At 36.1% G+C, this 24,566-nt stretch overlaps 2 protein-coding genes across 4 annotated transcripts in view; both read right to left on the reverse strand.

Annotated features, from left to right (window-relative positions):
• The window catches only part of LOC131691737 (protein yippee-like), a 256,645-nt gene that overhangs the window by 75,446 nt on the left and 156,633 nt on the right, over positions 1-24,566 (reverse strand). The gene's annotated exons all lie outside the window — the stretch shown is intronic.
• Positions 10,835-24,566, reverse strand: part of LOC131691736 (ras-related protein Rab-23) — a 29,673-nt gene continuing 15,941 nt past the window's right edge. Inside the window, exon 2 of the mRNA XM_058978346.1 lies at positions 10,835-12,934. Coding sequence (XP_058834329.1) covers positions 11,863-12,534 — 672 coding nt within the window. The 5' untranslated portion in view covers positions 12,535-12,934 and the 3' untranslated portion in view covers positions 10,835-11,862. The remainder of the gene's footprint in view (positions 12,935-24,566) is intronic.

Raw genomic sequence — 24,566 nt, forward strand, 5'->3', positions numbered from 1 at the left:
GATTGTTGATGCTCAACAGGTCGTCGATTATAACTCCCAATTGCTTCAATGCACGTTTCGATGCAATCACGTGCCCTCCGACGTCGATCTGCATCCGTTGAACCGATCTGCAGCACTGTATGTATGTATGTATGTATGTGTGTATGTATGTGCGTCTGTGTGTGTATGTGACCAAAAATGTCACTCATTTTTCTCAAAGATGGCGGAACCGATTCTGACAAACTTAGTCTCAAATGGAAGGTACAACGTACACATAGGCTGCTATTGAATTTCTAATGGATCCGACTACCGATTCCGGAATTAAAGGGTGATGAGTACGATCACACAGAAAATGTCGATTTTAATAAATTCTGCAATGAATGTATAAAGGTAAAAAAATTTCCAAAATGTAACCACAACTACTTCGAGTTGTAGTATTAGGTCACTCACAGCCATTCAAAGTCTCTTTGGCCACATTGGCCACCATCATCGGTTCCGGAAGGCCCATCAGAAGTTTCTAAATCCAGAATAACAGTGACATCGGTTTCTCTGAGATGGCTAGACCGATTCAACCAAACTTAGTCTCAAATGAAAGGTGTTGGGCTTCTGTGAATGGCATTTTAATTTCATCCCGATCCGACTTCCGGTTCTGGAGTTACGGGTTGTGGAGTGCGATCACATAGCAAATTGCGATTGAAACCGATACTCCGATGGAAGCAAAAAAGGTAAAAATTTCGCTAAAATGTCTTTAAAACAACTTAAATTTGCAGTTCTAGGTCACCGATGGCTAACCAAATTTTCGTTGACTACATTGACCACCATAGACGGCTTCGGAAGTGCCCCGGAAAAGCGGCCATCTTTCAAAATTAACTAACTCACGTCAGTTTCTTGGAAAGGGTTGGGCCGGTTTTCACAAACATAGTCCCAAATGATAGCTATAATATCCCCACAGATGTCTATAAAATTTCGTACGGATCACTTATATGGTTCCGGAAATATAGACTAAACCGTCCGGTCACATATGAAATTCCCATATAAGCCGGAGCTCAAAATTTTGAACATCTTTAAAATCCATTAAACGTCGAGATTTTATATAATCTTGAAAAAAAATTGTTATAAAAATCGACTTTTTGGGATCGTGGCGACTATTACCGTGGCTGTTTTTTCTTTAGCAAAATTTTAGAATTCGAATAATGATTTCTTTTCTTGTATATAGTTGTCAAGTCATATATAATAAAATTGTAATGTATACATTTGAAAGCTTTTAATAAATATAAGCAACTAAAAAATTCTCGTGTTCATGATTGAGAAAGGCACAATTGCATTATTAGTTTTTGAACTTTTGAAGTTTATAAAATTGAGCATTTTTCTATCACTGATAACTCGGAAACAATTCGATATATTGAAAAACATATGAAAAACCTATTTTAATCCACCTAGCGGTGCAATTGTGCCTTTCTCAATTATGAATCATGAGAATGTGTGCGATGTTTATATTCATTAAAAGCTTTTAAATGCATATATTACATTTTATTATTATACATCACATGACAACTATATACAGGAAAATAAATCATTATTCGAGTGGTAAAATTTTGAAAAAGAAAAAACAGCCACGGTAATATTGAACTGAAAAAAGGTGCGAAATCGGCAAAGTCCCAAAAAGTCGATTTTTATAAAAAAAAAATTTCGAGATAACATAAAATCTCGACGTTTCATGCATTTTAAAGATGTTTGGCATCAAAAATACGAATTCGATTTCTGAAATTTCATGGGGTCCCCCCTTTGAAAAAAATTTTTGAGTTCCGGCTTGTATGGGAATTTCATATGTGACCGGACGGTTTAGTCTATATTTCCGGACTCATATAAGCGATCCGTACGACATTTTATAGATATCTGTGGGGGTATTATAGCTATCATTTGGGACTAAGCTTGTGAAAATCGACCCAACCATTTCCGGGAAACTGATGTGAGTTCGTAAATTTTGAAAGATGGCCGCTTTTCCCGGGCACTTCCGGAACCGTCTATGGTGGTCTATGTAGTCAACAAAAGTTTGGTTGGCCGTCGGTGACCTAGAACAGCAAATTTAAGTTGTTTGAGAGACATTTTAGCGAAATTTTTACCTTTTTTGCTTTCATCGGAGTATCGGTTTGAATCACAATTTGCTATGTGATCGCACGCCACAACCTGTAACTCCGGAACCGGAAGTCGGATCGGAATGAAATTAAATAGCCAATTACGGGGACGCAATACCTTTCATTTGAGGTCAAGTTTAGTCAAATCGGTCTAGCCATCTCCGAGAAACCGATGTGACTGTTATTCTGAATTCAGATACTTCTGCCGGGGCTTCCGGAACCGATGACGGTGGCCAATGTGGCCAAATAGACTTTGAATGGATGTTAGTGACCTAATACTACAAATCGAAGCAGTTGTGTTCATATTTTGGAAAAATTTTCACCATTATACATTCATTGCAGAATTTATTAAAATCGACATTTTCTGCGTGTTCGTACTCATCACCCTGTAATTCCGGAACCGGTTGTCGGATCCATTAGAAATTCAATAGCAGCCTATGGGAACGTTGCACCTTTCATTTGAGACTAAGTTTGTCAAAATCGGTTCATCCATCTCTGAGAAAAGTGAGTGAGATTGTGTTCGCGTACACACACACACATACGCACATACACACACATACATACACACTAGGGTGGGGCAAAATGATCGTTTTTTCAGCACAGCACTTTTTTGGTTCCATTTGGGGCCCCAAACAACTGTGCAAAATTTGGGGTCGATTGGATTTGACCCGGCGTAGCGCATTGCGTTTGAAATTTGTATGGAAATTAGTATGGGAAAACCTACTTTTTTGCATTTTCAATTTTACAGACTATAATTCTTTCTGCAGTATACCAACAATTAGATAGAAGTGTAATCCAGGATATGCTGAACAACTTTGCAGAAGGATGCATGGTGCTAGAATGTCTCTACAACAAGTTATAGCTGTTCAAAGTTCGATAGATCGAATTAATTGCCAAAAATCTTTTTTTTGCCAACATTGCGGGTGTACCAATGACTTTTCATATAGCACACCAAATTAACATCATATACATTAGATTTACCACATTAATATGTTTGGATGAATTAATCATAAGCCTTAGCTCAATTTCATGGACATAGGTAGTTTCGCAATAGGGCGTAGTGAGGGGAGAGGGAGGTAGACTTTTAAATATGGAAATTTCAACTGAAATAACGGAAATCTTATTGAATTGGAATGTTCAGAAGAATTATTTTATAATATTTACACAATCCACAAGAGCCCCAGTTCAACAGCAATTTTTACTTCAGGTGATCGAATAACATCGAAAAGAGCATCATTTCAAATCATAGTGCGTGTTAAACTGAAATATAATCAATGCATTCCTCTGACATATCAACTCGACATCAGTTGATTCAGTCTACAACTTAACTTCAATTGATATAGTCAATGTCAAGTCAATGCAGAGGTATACAGTATGTTTTGTTTCATCGTTATTATTATGCATAGGACATTGTGCAAATGTTTTAAAATAATACATCTTAACATTTCAACTCGACAAGATTTCAGATATTTCAGTTAGAATTTCTATATGTCGAATCCTCCCCCCCCCCCTCTCCCCTCACTACGCCCTATTGCGAAACTACCTGCGCCCATGAAATTGAGCTACGGCTTTTGAATAATTCATCCAAACATACCGATATGGTAAATCTAAAGTATATGATTTTATTTTGGTATGCTATATGAAAAGTCATTGGTACACCCGCAGTGTTGGCAAAAAAAAAGATTTTCGGCAATTAATTCGATCTGTCGAACTTTGAACAGAAATAACTTGTTGTAGAGACATTCTAGCACCATGCATCCTTCTGCAAAGTTGTTCAGCATATCCTGGGTTACACTTCTATCTAATTGTTGGTATACTGCAGGAAGAATTGTAGTCTGTAAAATTGAAAATGCAAAAAAGTAGGTTTTCCCATACTAATTTCCATACAAATTTCAAACGCAATGCGCTACGCCGGGTCAAATCCAATCGACCCCAAATTTTGCACAGTTGTTTGGGGCCGCAAATGGAACCAAAAAAGTGCTGTGCTCGGTTTATGAGGTTATGATTACGTTTTTCCATATAACAATGCCCCACCCTAATACACACACACACACACACATACACACACAGACATTTGCCGAACTCGACGAACTGAATCGAATGGTATATGTCACTCGGCCCTCCGGGCCTCCGTTAAAAAGTCGGTTTTCAGAGCAATTGCAATACCTTTCTATTGAGAAAGGCAAAAAGGTGCGAAATCGGCAAAGTCCCAAAAAGTCGATTCAAAAAAAAAAAAAATTCGTGATAACATAAAATCTCGACGTTTCATGCATTTTAAAGATGTTTGGCATCAAAAATACGAATTCGATTTCTGAAATTTCATGGGGTCCCCCCTTTGAAAAAAATTTTGAGTTCCGGCTTATATGGGAATTTCATGTGTGACCGGACCGTTCAGTCTATATTTCCGGAACCATACAAGCGGTCCATGCGAAATTTTACAGACATCTGTGGGGATAATATAGCTATCATTTGGGACTAAGTTTGTGAAAATCGGCCCAACCATTTCCGAGAAACTGATATGAGTTTGCTAGTTATGAAAGATGGCCGCTTTTCCCGGGCACTTCCGGAACCGTCTATGGTGGTCAATGTAGTCAACGAAAGTTTGTTTGGCCGTCGGTGACCTAGAACTGCAAAGTTAAGTTGTTTGAGAGACATTTTAGCGAAATTTTGACCTTTTTTGCTTCCATCGGGGTATCGGTTTGAATCACAATTTGCTATGTGATCGCACGCCACAACCCGTAACTCCGGAACCGGAAGTCGGTTGGGGATAAAATTTAATAGCCATTTACGGGGACGCAACACCTTTCATTTGAGACTAAGTTTGGTTGATTCGGTCTAGCCACCTCCGAGAAACCGATGTGACTGTTAGTCTGAATTTGGATACTTCCGCCGGGGCTTCCGGAACCGATGATGGTGGCCAATGTGACCAAAGAGACTTTGAATGGCTGTTAATGACCTAATACTACAAATCGAAGCAGTTGTGGTCACATTTTGGAAAAATTTTCACCATTATACATTCATTGCAGAATTTCTTAAAATCGACATTTTCTGCGTGATCGTACTCATCACCCTGTAATTCCGGCACCGGTTGTCGGATCCATTAGAAATTCAATAGCAGCTTATGGGAACGTTGCACCTTTCATTTGTGACTAAGTTTGTAAAAATCGGTTCATCCATCTCTGAGAAAAGTGAGTGAGATTGTGTTCGCGTACACACACACAGACGCACATACACACACATACATACACACACACAGACATTTGCCGAACTCGACGAACTGAATCGAATGGTATATGTCACTCGGCCCTCCGGGCCTCCGTTAAAAAGTCGGTTTTCAGAGCAATTGCAATACCTTTCTATTGAGAAAGGCAAAAAGGTGCAAAATCGGCAGTCCCAAAAAGTCGATTTTTATAAAAAAAAATTTTTTTCGAGATAACATAAAATCTCGACGTTTCATGCATTTTAAAGATGTTTGGCATCAAAAATACGAATTCGATTTCTGAAATTTCATGAGGTCCCCCCTTTGAAAAAAAATTTGAGTTCCGGCTTATATGGGAATTTTAATATGTGACCGGACGATTTAGTCTATATTTCCGGACCCATATAAGCGATCCGTACGAAATTTTACAGACATCTATGGGGATATTATAGCTATCATTTGGGACTAATTTTGTGAAAATCGGCCCAACCATTTCCGGGAAACTGATGTGAGTTCGTAAATTTTGAAAGATGGCCGCTTTTCCCGGGCACTTCCGGAACCGTCTATGGTGGTCAATGTAGTCAACGAAAGATTGGTTGGCCGTCGGTGACCTAGAACAGCAAATTTAAGTTGTTTGAGAGACATTTTAGCGAAATTTTTACCTTTTTTGCTTTCATCGGAGTATCGGTTTGAATCATAATTTGCTATGTGATCGCACGCCACAACCTGTAACTCCGGAACCGGAAGTCGGATCGGGATGAAATTAAATAGCCATTTACGGGGACGCAATACCTTTCATTTGAGGCCAAGTTTAGTCGAATCGGTCTAGCCATCTCCGAGAAACCGATGTGCCTGTTAGTCTGAATTTAGATACTTCCGCCGGGGCTTCCGGAACCGATGATGGTGGCCAATGTGGCCAAATAGACTTTGAATGGATGTTAGTGACCTAATACTATAAATCGAAGCAGTTGTGGTCATATTTTGGAAAAAAATTCACCTTTATACATTCATTGCAGAATTTATTAAAATCGACATTTTCTGCGTGTTCGTACTCATCACCCTGTAATTCCGGAACCGGAAGTCGGATCCATTAGAAATTCAATAGCAACCTATGGGAACGTTGCTCCTTTTATTTGGAACTAAGTTTGTAAAAATCGGTTCATCCATCTCTGAGAAAAGTGAGTGAGATTGTGTTCTTGTACACACACACAGACGCACATACACACACATACACACACACAGACATTTGCCGAACTCGACGAACTGAATCGAATAGTATATGTCACTCGGCCCTCCGGGCCTCCGTTAAAAAGTCGGTTTTCAGAGCAATTGCAATACCTTTCTATTGAGAAAGGCAAAAATAAAAAAAAGTTGCGTTTTCAAATGAGCTACGGAAAAATTTTTACAAAATATATTTGTTGTTATATTACCTATGAAATTTGCAATTATTTGAAACAAATTAATTTTATTTGTAATGTCCACATTTTTTTACTTATTATTTTTATTCAAAATTAAGAATCATGTTAAAAAGTTTGTGTAAAAAATTGGGAGTGGATATCAAAATACTTTGCGAGATATTACAATTATAAACTTGACACAAGGAAATTTTACACTAAACGCCCAGTGATAAGCCTGTTATAATTGAAATATCTCGTAAAATACTTCGAGCTCCAATCTTGAAATTTTCACATAATCTTCTTAATATAATTATGTTATCAAAAAAATTGTTTTCAGGGCTACTTTAATAAAATTATTTGCCTAACACTTTGACACCACCAAAAAAATCAATTTGCAGAATGCGAGTCATTTCACGTCAGATTTACAACTACAATTTTAGTTCCGTCCATTTTTTTGCATTCTTTAGCTTAAAATTATTGATATGAATTTTAGGCTTTGGCTGAATTTGATTTGATTTTCAATTTATGAGTTTTGAAACTTCATTAAATATTTTATTAAATTTCATAAACTTAATAAAATGAGCATTTTTCAATTCCTGATAACTTGGAAAATATTTGTTTAGTGGAAAAAAGCATCAAATAATAAAAGTTTCGTTTTCGTATGATTTCCCTGGAAATTTTTTTGAAATATTTGTTTTTGTTATGTAATTTATGTGTTCTGCAATTGCCAGAAGCAAATTTTTTTTATTTGCTGTTCCAAATAATTTATAATTATATCTTTGGGAGTTTAGTGTAAAATTGCCTTGTTTTAAGTTTATAATTGTAATATCTCGCAAAGTATTTTGATATCCACTCCCAAATTTTTACACAATCTTTTGATCATGATTCTTAATATGTAAAGAAAATTAAAAAAAAAAGATCGGTCCAACTTTAAAAAAATTCAATTTGTTCAAGTTATATTACAAAAAATATTTTTTTGCAGAATTTTTTCGGTAAGTTCATTTGAAAACGTAACTTTTTTTTATTTAATATGTTTTTCAATATTTCGAATCGCTTCCGAGTTATTAGTGATAGAAAAATGTTCAATTTATTAAACATCAAAAGTTCAAAAACTAATAACTTGAAAAAAATATCATATTCAGCCAAAACAAACAATACGTGTCAATTATTTTGAGCTAAAGAATGAAAGAAAATTTTTTGGAAGGAATCAAAATTTTGGTTGCAAATCTGACGTGGAATGACCCATAAAGTATATTGTACTTTTACTGTGCAATAATACCCATTGCCATATAAATAAGTAGGGGAAAGAGGGTAACAGTGGAACTATGAAAACGTATTATTTTCATAGTTCCACTGTTACCCTCTTTCCCCTATGCTTCACTACAGACATCATAGCAGAAGAACAGTCCTTCAACTGCTTTGTAAATCACATATGGGACTGGTATGCGGGTACTTTTCATAGGGTAATTTGTGGAGAGACGCCGCACATGTCTAAAAATCGAACCTGCATCAAAGTAAATCATTAAATATTTGATGAAATCATTTTTATCAATTGCGACAAGTTTCCAAAATATTATGAAATGGTTTTTTTAAGTAAACAATTCATCAAATTTCCACGAACATTTAAAAAAATCATTGCGGAAGAGATGTCGCATGTGCGGGTGAGACGCCGCACCGTGGACATAAACTGAAAAATGGGGAACGAAAGTATTTTTCAGCTCTCTTTGATGTTTTTGTGATTAGGTGTATTCAGCTGACTCATATGACGTTTGATTACACCTATAAATCGGCTAGCACCTTCACTTTTCAAAAGGGGGTACTACCATTTCGAGAAACATTTTTTTATTCTATATTTAATTTTTTTTTCTTTTGCAACCTTGTGTAACGACAAAGTTAGAATTGCTTGATTAAGGGTACTATTTATTTATTTGTTTGTACGAGCGATACATATCTATGTGTTGGTAGGGGTTCCTCAAAAGCAGTTTTTGTTTGTATCTACTAACAATGAATTTATATAACTTAGGTTTGTTCCTGAAAGATTCATTTTGAAAATGCATCAATTCGTTGAAATTTTCGTTCTTATCCCAATATTGACATCACTACAAATCAATACGTTCACGAAAATTGGTTCCTGAAACTTTAAAGAATAAACCAAAGTAACTAATACTTATATACATATCGCCTGTTTAAATACATATAAATAGACTCATAATCCTGTATGTCACAGTGTTAGGTCCTTTAATTTGTGGATATACCTTATTAACAACCTATACCTGACGCAAATGAATTTAATGACATTCCGAGGTGAAAAAATACATTTTTTCTACGTATCCTCCGCCATTGAGTACGGCATCTCATCCGCAATTTTGATGCGGCATCTATCCCAATTGTAGGGGAGAGATGCCGCACGACGACATTTTCCTCTGGAATTGTGGATGACCATGCTCATGATCTGAATAACTTCTAAAAGGTCCCAGCTATTCAACCGATGCATGATTTACCAAAAAAAAATCGAACGATTTAAAAAAATGAAAATTTAATGTGGTGCTGTAAATTTTCGGCACTTCGTGATGCAACTGGACGCACATAATCATTAATAAAATTTTCGTGAGTTAATATTAAGGATTTTTTTTTGCATCTCCAGTGTTGTAATTCGTCGAAAGACAAGCTCACAATATCATATTACCGTATAAACGTGACCCTATATGCGAGATACAGAGAGTGCGGCATCTCACCCGAAATTACCCTGTATGACATCCATGGTTTGGTGTTTTTTCGTATTTCACCGAACATACTTGTAATTTTTACTGTGATTTCTTGAAGTATAGTAAAAATAATCGTTATTGGTGAAGCTAACTAAAAATGATGAAAATGCATATGGGACTGTTTTGCCCATACAGTACTTGACTGTAATAAAAATAAATAAATAAATAAATAAATAAGTAAATAGATAAATAAATAAATAAATAAATAAAAAATGAGTTCATTTATTTAATAAACAAAAATAATTGATGAATAAATAAATAAATGTTTAATATAAATATGATTGGAGCGAGAATTACAAAGTTTTATCTTTAATATCCGATTTCATGACATTTTTATTTATAAAATGACTTTAATGGAACTCTAATCCGTCTAATGGAGCTCGAACATATAAAAAACTATCTTCTTTCGATTCATACCTGTAAAGCTAAATGGTCATGCGATTTCAATTCTCAGCAAATAATTATCATACATTTTCGGAACTACTTACATTTTCCTAGACTTTTGGGTTGTCATCTATACCATTATTTTGGATCAGTTTCTAGTATTTATCAATAACTTTAAGTTGAATGAGCATATCTACAACAATTTTGAACATTTATTGAAGTGATTTCTTTTGATATCGAACTTTGAATTAAGACTTTTTAATAACGCTGATGTTCCCTGTTGTATTTCAATTGTAGCAATATGTGTGAAAAATTTCAAAAAAGTGATTAGTAAATCACATTTTTCAATTAAGGCATAGAGTACAAATTTAGGTAGCGTGAGATGGTTACTGGATATATAACATATAAATTGATCCACATTAAGACATTTTATTTCAATACACGCAAAGAAGAAAAGACATAATCATTAAAAATCCTGATTAAATCATACAGCAAATAGTAACTAGACACGAAAACTGCCATAAAACCATTTACCAAATGAATCTGCCCAACAGACGAAGAAAGTACCTAACTGCTTCCACATGTGCGAAACCACACCGGGTCATGGCTCAACAATTAGGCAAACAATAATGACAACAAGGGAACAATTTAGGCCCAACATCACAACTCGTGACTTTCCCTACAAAGCTCACAACCTTCAACGGGCTGCATCTCGTGTTAATCATTATCAACTTTCGCTGCGTGATGCTGCAACATTGATGCAAACGAACTGACAACTATGCTTTTTACGGCATAGCACGGCCCCAGCTGAACGTTAGCGGTGGTAGCAACAGCAGTTGCATGATACAACCACTCCGACTATTCAGATGCCGGATGGCGCAACAACGCCAGAAGGAGATCTTCAAAAGGTGGGAAATGTGAATGATTAATCTACTCATCCGCCGAGAAACAAAAGAAAAAACAAAACACATCAGCCTCTGTTAAAGCTTCAGATTTCTTTTAAATACCGGATTTTGTTCGTCTTTTTATTAACATCGTTATCATTTGCATTATTCACAAGGTTTTGCTCCTTACTGTTATAGTTATCTTTCCCTGACTGAAACAATTTTCTTTAGGCTTTCTCACAATCGCGCTATCACAAACACACGCCATTTTTCAGGGCTCTAGCTATAAATAACACATTCTTCCACTCGTATGGAGAGTGTTAATTAATATCAGCAAGCAGTAAAAGAGAGATAGATTTTCACTTTTGTTTCAGTAATTGAGCACCACTAACGATTACAGCAGAGAGATGTCTTCACATTAAGGACTGGGAGATTCCTATCAAATGCTCTGGCGTAATTTCGTAAGTGGACTGAAGCATAAATAACTTCGTTATGTTTTGAACAAAAAGTAACATTGTTTAGGAAAATGTGAAAATAAATGTATTGGAAAATTCGGTGTATTGCAACAGTAACATTGAAGTTAATAATAAATGAAATGAAGGAAATACAACACTTAGTCTGCTGTTCGGAAATGATTGTGTGATTGCAGTTGAATTGTTTTTTTTTAAATTCAATGTATTTTTAGAATTGTTCGCCATCCGTACTATTGAAACTATATTCCAAACAGGCAAATCAATCAGGCTTAAAATTCATTACAATGAACGATTATAAAAAGTCTCGTGCATTTTTGGAATTCTATCAATAAATCACTTAATAGTCAAGTCTTACAGTTACATCTTTGTCAGAACTCGTTGAGCGGCACAATTTTCATATAGTTCCTAGCTAAGTTTGGATGTTAGTTTTATTATTGTTATCTTCTTAAATTATTTTAAAAGTGCAATATATTGAGTATAACACAATACTATTAATTATTAACAACTTCGAGGGCTATTTCGAATGTGCCATTTAACAAATATTAACAAGAGCGTGGAATTGTATATCCTCACTGGTCAAGGAAAGAACTAGCTCGCAAACAAATAAAAACTTGCTATCATCGATCTAATCGTCACTGTTTTTTGCTTAAAATATGCCACACCTCTTCTGTAGTGGTTTTCGCTTCACAGATGGCCTCGTTAGTTGTATGGTGTTGCTGGTAGCTTTTGACTGGAAAGTGGGACTAAATGCACTGATCGTTGGTTGCATAATTGGCATCGCAGCACTGTACTGTTGCTTCATCTGCTGGTGGCACTTATTTGCCAGATAGCGGAAAACGCTGGCTACATTCACATCCTCCTTGACCGAGGTTCGTATCAGTCGACAGTTGAGTGATTGCGCCAAAGTCTCAGCCTCGTCGAATGACACTACGGCCTTATCCATAAGGTCGATTTTATTTTGGACTAGGACCGTCGGAACTTCACTGCACTCATTTTCCACCTTAACCTTCCAGTCACGAATAGCTTCGAACGATGCCCGATCCGTCGTACTAAACGTTAAGACACAGGCCTGTGCTCCACGATAGTACGCCTTAGTGATTGCATCGAACTCCTCCTGACCTGCGGTATCCCACAGCATAATTCGAATATCTTCACCATCGAGTTCGATCTGTCGTTCGAGAAAATCCACTCCTATTGTTTTTTTGTAATCCTTGGTGTAGATGCCTTTGCAATATCGTTGCACCATCGACGTTTTCCCAACGCCACCATTCCCGACTACAATCACCTTGAGTGCTATCTCCAATTCTTCCTCAAACATTGTGAAAGATTTCTAACAAAAACCTACACTATTCTGTCAATTCGCATTTCAATCCGCGTATCTGTCTAATCCAATAGCATGCATGGTGGTCCAGTTCTCTGGTGCAGTTCAAACATACTAACACTAAATACGGAAATCTGATAAGTCATTTTTCTGAGTTGTCCGAGTTGCTTGCCTAGATGTCGTCACGCGGACCGCGTGGTACGTCAGCTCGATGATTCGATTCTCGACTTGAAATCTAGATCTCTAGCTTCTATTCTACTATCGCATTATGTGTGCGTCACGTTTAATTTCGTTGTCTAGAACCCCCGGCGTTCCCGGTGCGATACTGGGACCTGTGTTCGTCAGAGGGTGCGTGAGTGTGTTCTTGGTTCTAAGTCAGTACTAGACTGAGGGCCACCTGCAAATCCAAATGAGACACATTACTCGTTGTGGTAGCTATCTAAAATCATAATCAGGTTAAATATCAAAAATTGAAATAAGAAAAAGAAATGAAAATTATTTTGAAACGTAAAACCACCATCCAATTAGCTGAATAAGAAAACAACCAAACCGAAATATAATATAAAAAACAAATTATGAAGAAAAACCAATAATGGCCCACAGTCCAAGTACTAAAAATATAACCAATGTACAGCACGACCGACAACCAATTACCTTATATAATCGAGGAGGTAGGTTCAACATAATACGTATAATTTTCTAGTTTAGACTTCTGTTCCGTGCTAGTCTATGCTGTCCATTAATATTTGAAACGGCCTCAATGGCTATAATAAAACGTTAATAAAAGTTCAAATGTACAAAAATTATTATCCTGTCTCATCGACGCTCTGGATTTGTTATATACTTATTTAGTAGACAGAATTCTAGATAAAACTTGGTGATCCATATTCATCCGTGGCCTAAGCAGTCCTAATAAGCAACAACAAAATAAGTGCTACACAACAGATGTAACCGTCCAAGCAATAATAGGATCACAGCAACGGCAAAGATTATAATGTGCGAAAGCTCAAACTCAGTTTCCTATTTCTGCTTGAATTTACCGAGCCCATCATTCACTTCCAAACTTACTGAGCCTTCACTCAGAATCGAATGCTTGAGTGCAGTGGAAATATAAATTCATTCACAGGGGTGGGCCTAGCGTAGTTGATAAATCGATTGCCGATTGTTCGAGTCCCGACCCCGCACATAGGGTTAGAAATTTTTCATAAGAGACTTTTCTAACTCGAAGAGGCGAATGACCATAAGGTTAAAACCTCTATAATCGAAATAAAAAAAATTCATTCACCAACCAAAGCATTCATTTTCAAGCAGAAATGAACTGCGTATCTATGTTCGGTGCTATTTTGCTCGATTATCCTTTACTGAGCCAGCATAGAAACCAAATTCTATTTGCTATTGAAACTGAAACTATCTCAATGACTGCGCTGCAGTGAACGTGGCAACCAAAAGAAAAAATTCAGTCAGCGTGACGTGCATGAATTAAATTTCACGTTCCTCTCACGCTCACATGGGGATGTCAATTTTTCTAAGTTCTGACAATGTGCATATTTTAGGCATTCTATTAAAAAATCAGGTAAAAATACACTTTTTTAAATTTGTTGGGGCAATACAGAGAGTGTTTGAATATTCATTTAATTTCCATACAGCAATGCCTCAATTGAGCTATATTTCGTCAAATTTCCATGGCGAAATACTGAAAATTGAGCGAGTGACAGTGAATCTCTGGCGGCGCCTCATCGAAAATTTATTTTGCGGTTTACATCACAACTCAAAATGTACTGAACCAATCGTTTTCAAATTTTGTACAGTTCTTTTTCACACTATTCCACAGGTAACTACCGAAGCTATTATTTTTATTCCAGGATTTTCAAATCTTCGAAGCACTTTCAAATTAAAAATTCGATTTTCACTCAAATTAGCTAAAATGTTATTTTAAAAATTAATAATAACAATAATTTCATAAAAAGCGCTCGTTGTAAAGGCAAACTGTAAAAAAATTCAAAGCGATGTGTCCAGGAGATTTTGAGTTATGGTATACACCACATTTATTCAAGAAGCCTCCTGAAGATTCACTGTCACTCACCAAAATTCAATGAATTTAGGTGAATGGATATTGAGTAGCTTGAGCTAGGCTGGACGGTGTATTTAAGAAGTATTAGACATACACAATTGGAGCAAAACAGTTGCTAAGGGCCACAAGTTTCAGTCGTTTAGGCTCATATCCGAAACATGTGTACGAACCTACAACACTGCTCGCTTGCATTTAATGCACATTAAGTAAACCTTTTATAGGAAGCGCAGCGATTGTTATTATGCAGCCAGTGTTCAACTGTCAAGATACATGTAGTGAAATATTGAGTAGACAACAGTACTATGTCACAGACATTCTGCATATATCGATTTGGAAAAAATACATAGGTTTTTTAATAATTTTTATTTAGCGCAATCGTCTGTGGTAAGGCTAATCTGGAACTAAAGAGAGTCAATTAAGCATGGCTGTCACGTTCCTGATATTCACAAAACTAGCGTCTGGGTATGGAATCGGCAGACAGCCTGGATTGCATATTAAGATGGAATGTTCTTCAGTGCTAGAGTATATAATTTCTATTTCGCTTCTCCGACATCTAGGGTGGACGGCGCCTTTTTTCATCTCATTAGTAAGAATGTCACTATTTCGATTGTAACTTGACTTACAGTGATTGGATTGCGCTTAAATAGATATCAGCATGCTTGCCTCGTTCTTAAGAAGCAGTTACATTAAAAATCTGGTTTGGAAAATGTAAAATACTCGAGTTTGAGCGAAGCGAAAAGTCGAGTACAATGCACCCTTATTCATCCTACCATTTGACTTAATGCGTTGAATAGAGAGAGCAGACACTACTCTGTATTCAAATAAGTAGGATGAATAAAGGAGCTTAGATGAAGTACAGTAACCCTTCAATGGTATTCTCGTAACAATTCCAAACGTTCACAAATTCACCACTTCCATGAGTACGAGGTAGAAATAGACGATAGAAAACTGAAAAATAGCATTTAGTGCTTTGCATGTCCAGTATCGGACAAAACAGTATGATAGCTGCGATATTGGCATTCCTTTTCGTACTACCAACCTTCCCACTATGATTAGGATGATGCCATCTTGTGACAGATACTAATGCTGATGCACCAACGCTAGAGCATGAAAAATAAGGAAAACAGAAATTATATTTTAACTAAAATAGGAAAATTTGAACGCGACTTCACAATCAAAGAAAAACCAGGCGATTGCCACCACCATGAAAATGATTCAAATTCCGTGAAAAATTTAATTATGTTTTCGTTTTTCTCTAAAATTTTGTAGAGGACATCTCAATACACATGGAACATCGAAACTGTATTAAAAACTCTTCTCAGCTATTTTTGCAAGATTGTTGAGAAAATTAGGTCGAAGATTTGGAACGGGTTTAGATAAAAAGAATAAAGAAAGTCGTACCGAATGTTCATGTTGAATAAATTTTTGGTTAAAAGTGGAACATCTGAGGAAATTGCAAAAAAATGTATATGGTAAGTGCAAATCAATAGAAAATTTTGCACTCTTATTTTAAAGTCTGCTTCACTGAGTACCAAGACATTTTATTTTGCAGCAGCGATTTTTTTTGAAGATATAAAATGCTGTAGACAGAGGTGGGCCTCAGACAGAAGTTTTTGAGTGTTAGTGGCATCTATGTCAAACCATGCATATTATTGGCGTATTTTCACTTTCCATAAGCATTTGGAGGTTGTAGACCTTCTTTCGCATTGTCCAGAATTTCGCGCTGCGAATTTTTCCGGAAACATCTACAAGCTTGCTTGTAATAATTCAATTTCTTATCATGTGCTCATCGCATCAAATCAGATAAATATGCAATATACTAGTTTCTGATATAATCTTTCGAAATGCAATGTGATTTCCGTGTATTGTTATTAGCATTGTGTTGACGTAGAATGGATATGTAACGGCGGTTGTAGACATAAGTGGGCCATTATTTGTGGACTGAAGTGAGCCTCTTTTATAACCCCGTTTTTTGCGTAGTACTATATTTCTATGAGACATGCTAAAGTCTTCATGACTTATTATAAATTTCTTCTTGTTGTTTTATTTATTATATGTGGAGCAATGAACCGCTTTTGACCCTTGCTGGAGGTGCGACACAATTTCATTAATTACTAGTAGGGTGATGAGCCTATTTGCGCCATGTTTCTATTATCACCCTACCCATTTGAAGCCGTTGGTTAGAACAGTGTCTGCCATCTTTGTTCAACGCATTGAGTCAAATGGTAGCGCAACAATAGGGGCACTCGATTCGAGTTTTCATTGTGCTCAAACACAAGAATTTTACTGTTTTCAGCGCATTTGTGTTTTTATATTGGTTCTCAACAACGAAGCAAAGCGATTGATGTCAATTTTTACACATTTCATTGATTGTAAGGCAAGAAATTACCGAATTAGTGAGGCACCTTGCTTAGTATGGTGAAAATAGGCTCATCGCCCTATTACAATCGATGGAATGCGTATAAATAGCCATCAACATCTTTGCTTAGTTTTTAGGAACAAATAACAATAAAACTGTCCTGAAAACGGTGAAATGCTCGTGTTTGAATATACTCCAATTATCGTCCTACGATTTGAGCCACTGTGTTAAACAAAAATCACAAACGCTGTTCAAACTAACGGTTTATAATACGTAAGGTGATAAGGAAAACATTGCGAAAATAGACTCTGTTTAAGTAGTAATTATCAAAACCAAAAATCCACAGATCTACATTTCAACGAATCCCAGCTTTTTTTTACTGAAATTCTTCATTTTGAATTTTTGCCCTCCATTTGAATTGCGACATGACAAATTTTGCAAAGTTATATATAAATCTCCCAGATTTATAGATAACTTCATGTATGTGTATTTTTTAGAAGAAAATTATCTTCTCGCAACAACCTCAAAAAACTCAAAAAACACTTATAATTTCAATGCATATACATATTTAAGGCAGAATAAAATGTTGATCGAAAACTTTTACAACATCAAAAAAAGTTCAAAGGCCATCACCGCTAAAAAATAAGTTTCGTTAAGTGATACTCCAAAATGATAACACGGTGCTACAGCGATTTTGAAGTTTCCAAGAGCCCTAGTATAGGTTGTAGAGCGCATCAAATGCAATACAAAAATTGCTTAAAAAATGTTGTGTACCCCCAAAATCTTGATTTATGCCAAAAAATTCATCTACTTCGACAGTAAAAAGTTAACTGTGCTGTCATTTTTCAGCAGATTTGCCACTTTCTAACTATTCTGGAAAGAAGAAAAATAGGACTTTCCAACGATATGCTGTTTTGTAAGAAACAATGCGCAATTTGTGGACAACAATATAAAATTACCAGTTCTTTTAGATTTCTTCATGCAAAACATGCAAATCGTTCAACATTTTGCCAGTGGCACGTCCTAGTTCGAATGATACTTTTAAAGAACATTTAATTTCAATCCATTCAATGACAGTTTGATTATGTAAATCGGTCGAGAAATTGTTAAGCTATTCAATTATTTCCAAATTAGGAATTGTCGCGCATGACTCTAAAGGCGAAAATTGAAATTTCGGGATAAGGGAACATTCATAAATTACGTAACACTTTTAGGGAGGGAGGGGGTACGACAAATTGTGACATATGGGGAAGGTAGTAAGCTAAATCGTTACATAACATGTTTTCGATGAAAAAAAGAAATGTTTTTCCTAGAATTTTTTACGTAATAGGAGAGTGGAGATAGGGGAAATTTGAGACAATTTTTTACATGGGAGGAGGGGGAGTCAACTTTGGGCAATTTTTACGTTACGAAACGAATGGTTCCTAACTGCAGTGGTGCAATGCCGTTCACAGTAGCAGTAGCCTCTTAAGAGCCATTGAAGATAGTTCCTAATTAGGCAAAATCGAATAATTTCGCTATTTCTCGATTATGATGTTCAAAATATCGATGAAATCGGAATTAGATTTTTTTTAAGTTTCATTAGAACTAAAACGTAGCTTTGGAAAAATATTGTGCCATTTACATGCTTTTTATGACAAAATCTCAAAGAATTATCAGTTTTCACATTTTTGTCCACAAATCCCACATAATTTCGTCCAAAACAGCATCGCATAGCATACCGTTGGAAAGGTCTATTTTTCTTTTCTCCAGAAAAGTTAAAAAACTGAAAAACGGCTGAAAAATAACAGCGCAGCTAATTTTTTATTGCAGAAAGTCCCAAAAATGGATTTTTTTGTAACAAATCAAGATTTTGGCGGTATATTAAACTGACCAAACATGGTTTTGTTTTGCATTTGAGTATGTATACCTACAACCTATACTAGGTCGCTTGAAAAGTTTGTTCAATGTTTTGATTTTTGTAGCAGCGTGTAATTTATGCCTAACGATAATTATGCCAGTCGTCCATTATGGCTAATGTATATTATGCCTAACGTCCATTATGGCTAACGTCTTTTGGCCTAACGTCCATTATTTCTAAAGTGCGTATGCCTAACGTACTAATGCCTGATGGGGTACACCTTATCTAGCTGAATATAACTTTTTTGCGATACCCGCAAAAAAATTGCATAATTTCGTTCAGTTTCCATGAGCTTATTCAAATCATCATTACGTAAATTACCGACGACTTGCATGAACTAAGCATCTGACATGTAGTACCTACTCAATGCAAGTAAGTAGTTTGCAGTAAGACACATTTGAAAGTATTTACTGCAAAAAAGCTGAAAAAACTCAACCAACATTTAGTCTTCCGGCCAACGATGATTGTCGATGTGGAAATGCTTCACCGCAAACAATCTGATCGCTGTGATGGCTGCTGCTGGAGGAAACAATAAGCCTCTTTCAACACCCTTTTGTTCGTTTCGAATTGGTAATAAGACAGCCCACAGACGGAAGGTAACAGCTGCTCGTAGCAAAAAAATATGAAAGCGAATATGATGTGTTTATGAAATTTAATTAAAAACCAGAGAGAGAGATAAGAAAAAACGACCATCGATCAGGGGGCGGGGAGCAGTGCAACGGCGAGCCCATTCGTGGAACTTCGCCGTGGCTTGCAATATCGATGGAGGTAAACGCCTTCAATTCAATCGAAACCAACGGGAACGCAAACAAACCTCGGTTAAGAAGGAAATCATCAACAGACAATGATTATTTCCAGCCCTAACTCTTTGTTTTTACACCCCGGTTGAGAAACATACAGAAGAAAAATAACGCCATGCGCGGCGATATTGTCAATGTTGACTATTTCTCAGCACATGGACAAATTTGTGGAAAAGGAAAATAGGTCTAATCGATCTAATATTATTTGACAGTGATTGATTTTTCAAGCATAAGCCGATAATTTCCGCTGACAGTGTAAGTAGAGTGCATTTTCCTTTCACATATTTTGTATAAATGCTCATGTTAGATATAATGTGAATGCTTTCATGACTGTATGAGCGAACGCCACAGTGGGTTAGTCCTTTGGTTCAGTGTCCGGAATCGAATACAGTCCGAGCGTTAAAAATTAAAATTACCTGCCTACCTTTCTCAGACGATGATAAAACATACAGCGTACAGTAAAATGGTTCGAAAGTAGTTATGTACGATATATACCAGAAACCATACGTGCACCATCGCATCTGAGCATACATTATATCAATTTGGGTTCCCGACAAAAACAAATCATGGACACTTCACAATTCTTCATTTTGATAAATCAGATAAATCTATCGTGCATATATATTCCAATTTTGATGGTTGAATATATGATAACTCATGCAGGTGTAGTTCTGTAACTTTGCGTAATTAAATATAAGACCATGAACATGTTTTAAGGTTTACCCAAGCATCAATTTTTCCATGTGGCTAAAACCATAATTTTGTATTACATGATTCTGAAACATGCAGAGGGGGAACAACTTGACAGCTCCTATACAAATCGTTGAAACCACTTTTTTTGGGTCTGTGGGTCTAAAATGGCGGATCAATCTTTATTCAAGAGCAATTTCTAAAAAAAAGCGTAAACTTTTCCACAGTGAAAATTTTCTTGGTCAGATTTTTTTTCCTTTCGGTCAATTCATTTTTGAAGACTTTTTGGGTTTGGTGTTGTTTTATTATAAAAATAATGCATCTTCATTCCGATGCATTATTTTTAAATGATTCATGATTTTTTGGAATCATCAGCATACAAACAAGCGGCGCTTATGCTAGTTAGTGAGCATCTTCATTTAGTTTTAAGATATTAGGTAGTAATATTTGCATTGCAATGTAAACAACACACACAATGATACTGGACTGTTTTTCTCCCTCTCCGATAGAAAATGAGCTGTCATCAGTTCTGAATTTTGTGGAAACCTTTGCACCGTAAATGTCGCATGCTGTCAGAAATAAACAATCGAAGTCAATCCCGCCTTTGTTAAATACGAAGTGAAAAATAATAATCACAAAACTAAATGTATTTAAGATTAACGACAAACTTTCGAGAATTGTTATATGCGAAAGATATTTCAAGGGCGACGGGAGAAGCAAAAGTTCACACTAGAAGCGCACTCAAATCAAATCATGCATTTTACATTCGGCACAATTTGTAATCCTTTTATGAAACTCCAAAATGACGAATTAACTTGTTTATATTGATATTAAATTATTACGCTGTTTTGAAATGATCATCTTGATTACCGCTTCCGAATGTAAATAAAGAAAACAAGTTCGTAAAAGACGCCACGGCATTATTTTCTCGCATAGAAATTTACAGTATCGCAATTTGTGGACGGCGTTCTATGGTGGCGACATCATTCGAAACACGGTGGTTTCATGCAACTTAGGCTAAACGTCAAGTTGCGGGAGGGTTGGAAACATGTTACAATACAAATAGTTTATCTGATATAAAGTATATGCACTCAAAATCCGACTGATGAATATTAATTTTAGCCGTTCTATAGGATAGAAAGACTATGAAATCACTCCCCAAATCGACTGTTAAGCGAGGCCCGGAGGGCTGAGTCTTTTGTATCATTCGACTCTGTTCGTCGAGTTCGGAAAATGTCTGTATGCGTATGTATGCATGTAACCAACAATTGCACAATGGTTACTCGGAGATGCAAGAACCGTTTTTGTCCATTATTCTCAAATGAAAAGCACAACGTTCCCATAGACTGCTATTAAATTTCTTTAAATGACAATTTTCAGCGGGTTGAGGTACATGGTCACTAGAGTGGTCCAAAGTTGCATGAAAAAAACGCAAAGTGCGGAAATTCAAACCTTGCACCTGAAAATGATAGTTTGGGTGCCCAATAAGCTTTCCTGAAAATTTCAGCTCATTTGGTACACTGGAAGTGGTTCCGCAAACGGCTCAAAGTTTGTGTGGAAAAAATCGACCAAATGTATGGAACAACGCATCAGTTTTACATTTTCAGATCTAGGTGGCGCTGTAATCGATCAATGTTTTCCGTGAGAAGAATTAAGAATCCTCTTGCAACAATAAATCGACTCGTGAAGACTGCAAGTCAATCCAACAAAAACTGACAAAGTTATAAGCGCGCAAAGTTGGTGGTGTCATAGGTTGTAGCTGGGGTGGCACACATGAAATTACCATTTAAATCGATAACATGTCGTCTAAAAGCTACAAAACTTTAAAAAAAATGTGATCTAAATTGCTTGTCTTCATAGTTTCAGTTCACCGTGCCGATTTTCTCAAACTTAGTCTCAAATGAAGCGCACAGGTTGCAATTGAATTTAATTCTGATCCGACATCTGGATCCGGAGTTACTGGTTGAGAAGTGCGGTCATACTGTAGATCCCCATATAAACATGATATCTAGATGATACAAAACTTATTAAAATAGGTGTTTTGCAGGCCCGTAGTTACTTCAATCGCATTGGCCACCTAGGACGGTTTTGATGCCCCCGACAACATGCAAATGTTCAGAGTTGATTTCAGAGTTATTCTTCAGAAAATTCTTGACCGATTTCCACCATCTTCCAAATTTGAAATGCTGAAATGCTTCAATTGGCTACTATTGAATTTCATCTCAATCTGACTTTCGGTTCGGAGTTACAGGTTGGTTAATGCGGTCACATAAGAATTTCCCATAAACCTGCTTACTGTTTACCCCTCATATAGAAAGGTTTTGCCAATACTCTGAAAATCGTCTACCTAACCCAAACCCTTTTTCACTTAAATAGGAATTCTGGATTTTAACAAGTGTGTGTGCCGGGGGGTTACTTCCCCACATATCGCACAACCAACCCGCAACGAGGGTTTGATGGGGGAAGGCATTAAACACTCCTTAGAACCCTCTCCTTAACACCCTCCTCGCATTCCCATCGCCTTCTTCCACCATCGTACCGAAAAAAGCTGGGGGTGGTGTCCCTGGGTTGTGGAGGCTTTTTTCAACTAAATACTAATATTTACTAGATAATACTAGATCATCTGAAAATTTGAGAATTCTATATTTCGGTGTAAAAAATGTCGTTTACAAAAAAAAATGTTTTTGGCGATTCAGAAAGTGTTGGTCTATTCAGTTAATTTCCATAAAATAAGGGATCATCCATAAATGTAGCATTATATGGGGGAGGTGGGAGTTTTGTATTTTGTGATGATGTGTGATGACAGGGGGGTAGAGAGTCATGTCATGCTACGTAGCTTTACCCGTTTCATCTAACTAACATCGTTCTTTTATTTTTTTAAATTTTTTACGTGGTCAAGAGGGGGGGGGGATTTGCCGTCAAGCTACGTAATTACCAGGGGATACTTAAGGTTTGTGACGAAATGCTACGATGGGGGAGGGGGGGTTTGTTAAAAATCGCTCAAAAAATGCTACGTCATTTATGGATGATGCCACATTTGGACAAAATATTCCCAAATTTCCATTGCAAATTATTGAAGCTTGGATGAATGACAGTGAATGCAAAGGAAGTACCCGAAAAAATGTGGTGTCCACCATAACTCAAAATCTCATGCGTCAATCGTTCTGAAATTTTACACAGTTCTTCTTCACATTACCCAGGTAACTACAAAAGCTATCAACAAAAATTTTACTATTATTTTCAATGAATTGTCAAATGATTTTTTTAACAGTCATCGAATTTTTGACTTCAAAGTTTCAAAAATCGAGCAAACCATAAGCTCCTGTAATGACGTGAAGAAGAACTATGCTAAATTTCACGAATGGTCCAGTAAATTTTGTACACCACAAAACAAGCTTTCGACGAGGCACCTCCGGAGTCACTGTCACTTACTCAATTTTCTGCAATGAAATTTTGAGTAAATTTTGTTCACTTGTAATATTATTATATGCAAATTGGATGAATATCACAATATATACGCGAACGGAGGTCTTAGTGGAATGTACGTAATGTTTGAAAGATTTTCTTCCATTTAATTCCACTATGTTATAGTGGAATTAAAAGGAAGAAAATCTTTGGATGAATATACTTCTTTTATACCAAATTAACCTTACTTCGCCCTTAAAGCGTACTAGTCCCATTTAAAAAAAAACAAGCGATACGCTGTTCAATATTTACATTTTAATTGCGCGGGACATGTGGTCGGTGTTAAGACAGACCGGACTAAGTCGCAAAACATCAAAAAATGAAATATTGATAGCACTGGATAAATAATTTCTTCGGCTGCATTCGACTTTTGCCAAATTTGAATATGTGACAATAAACAAGAATTATGGCCAAAATTAGTTTCCAATTACAACGTAAAGGATGCTGTGATTCAAACTTTAAACACGTTTTTCGCGAAATCAATACTTTACTTCAGAACACAACATTTCAAAAAAGTATATGGGATTATTGTGCTTTAATGGGCGGTACAGGGACGGAGAAAACAATAAGCCTACCATATAAAAATCCCAACATGGATTTTTTTTACATGTATATATATATATATATATATATATATATATATATATATATATATATATATATATATATATATATATATATATATATATATATATATATATATATATATATATATATATATATATATATATATATATATATATA

Source organism: Topomyia yanbarensis, chromosome 3, assembly GCF_030247195.1.
Source record: "Topomyia yanbarensis strain Yona2022 chromosome 3, ASM3024719v1, whole genome shotgun sequence".
Taxonomy (NCBI): Eukaryota; Metazoa; Arthropoda; class Insecta; order Diptera; family Culicidae; genus Topomyia; species Topomyia yanbarensis.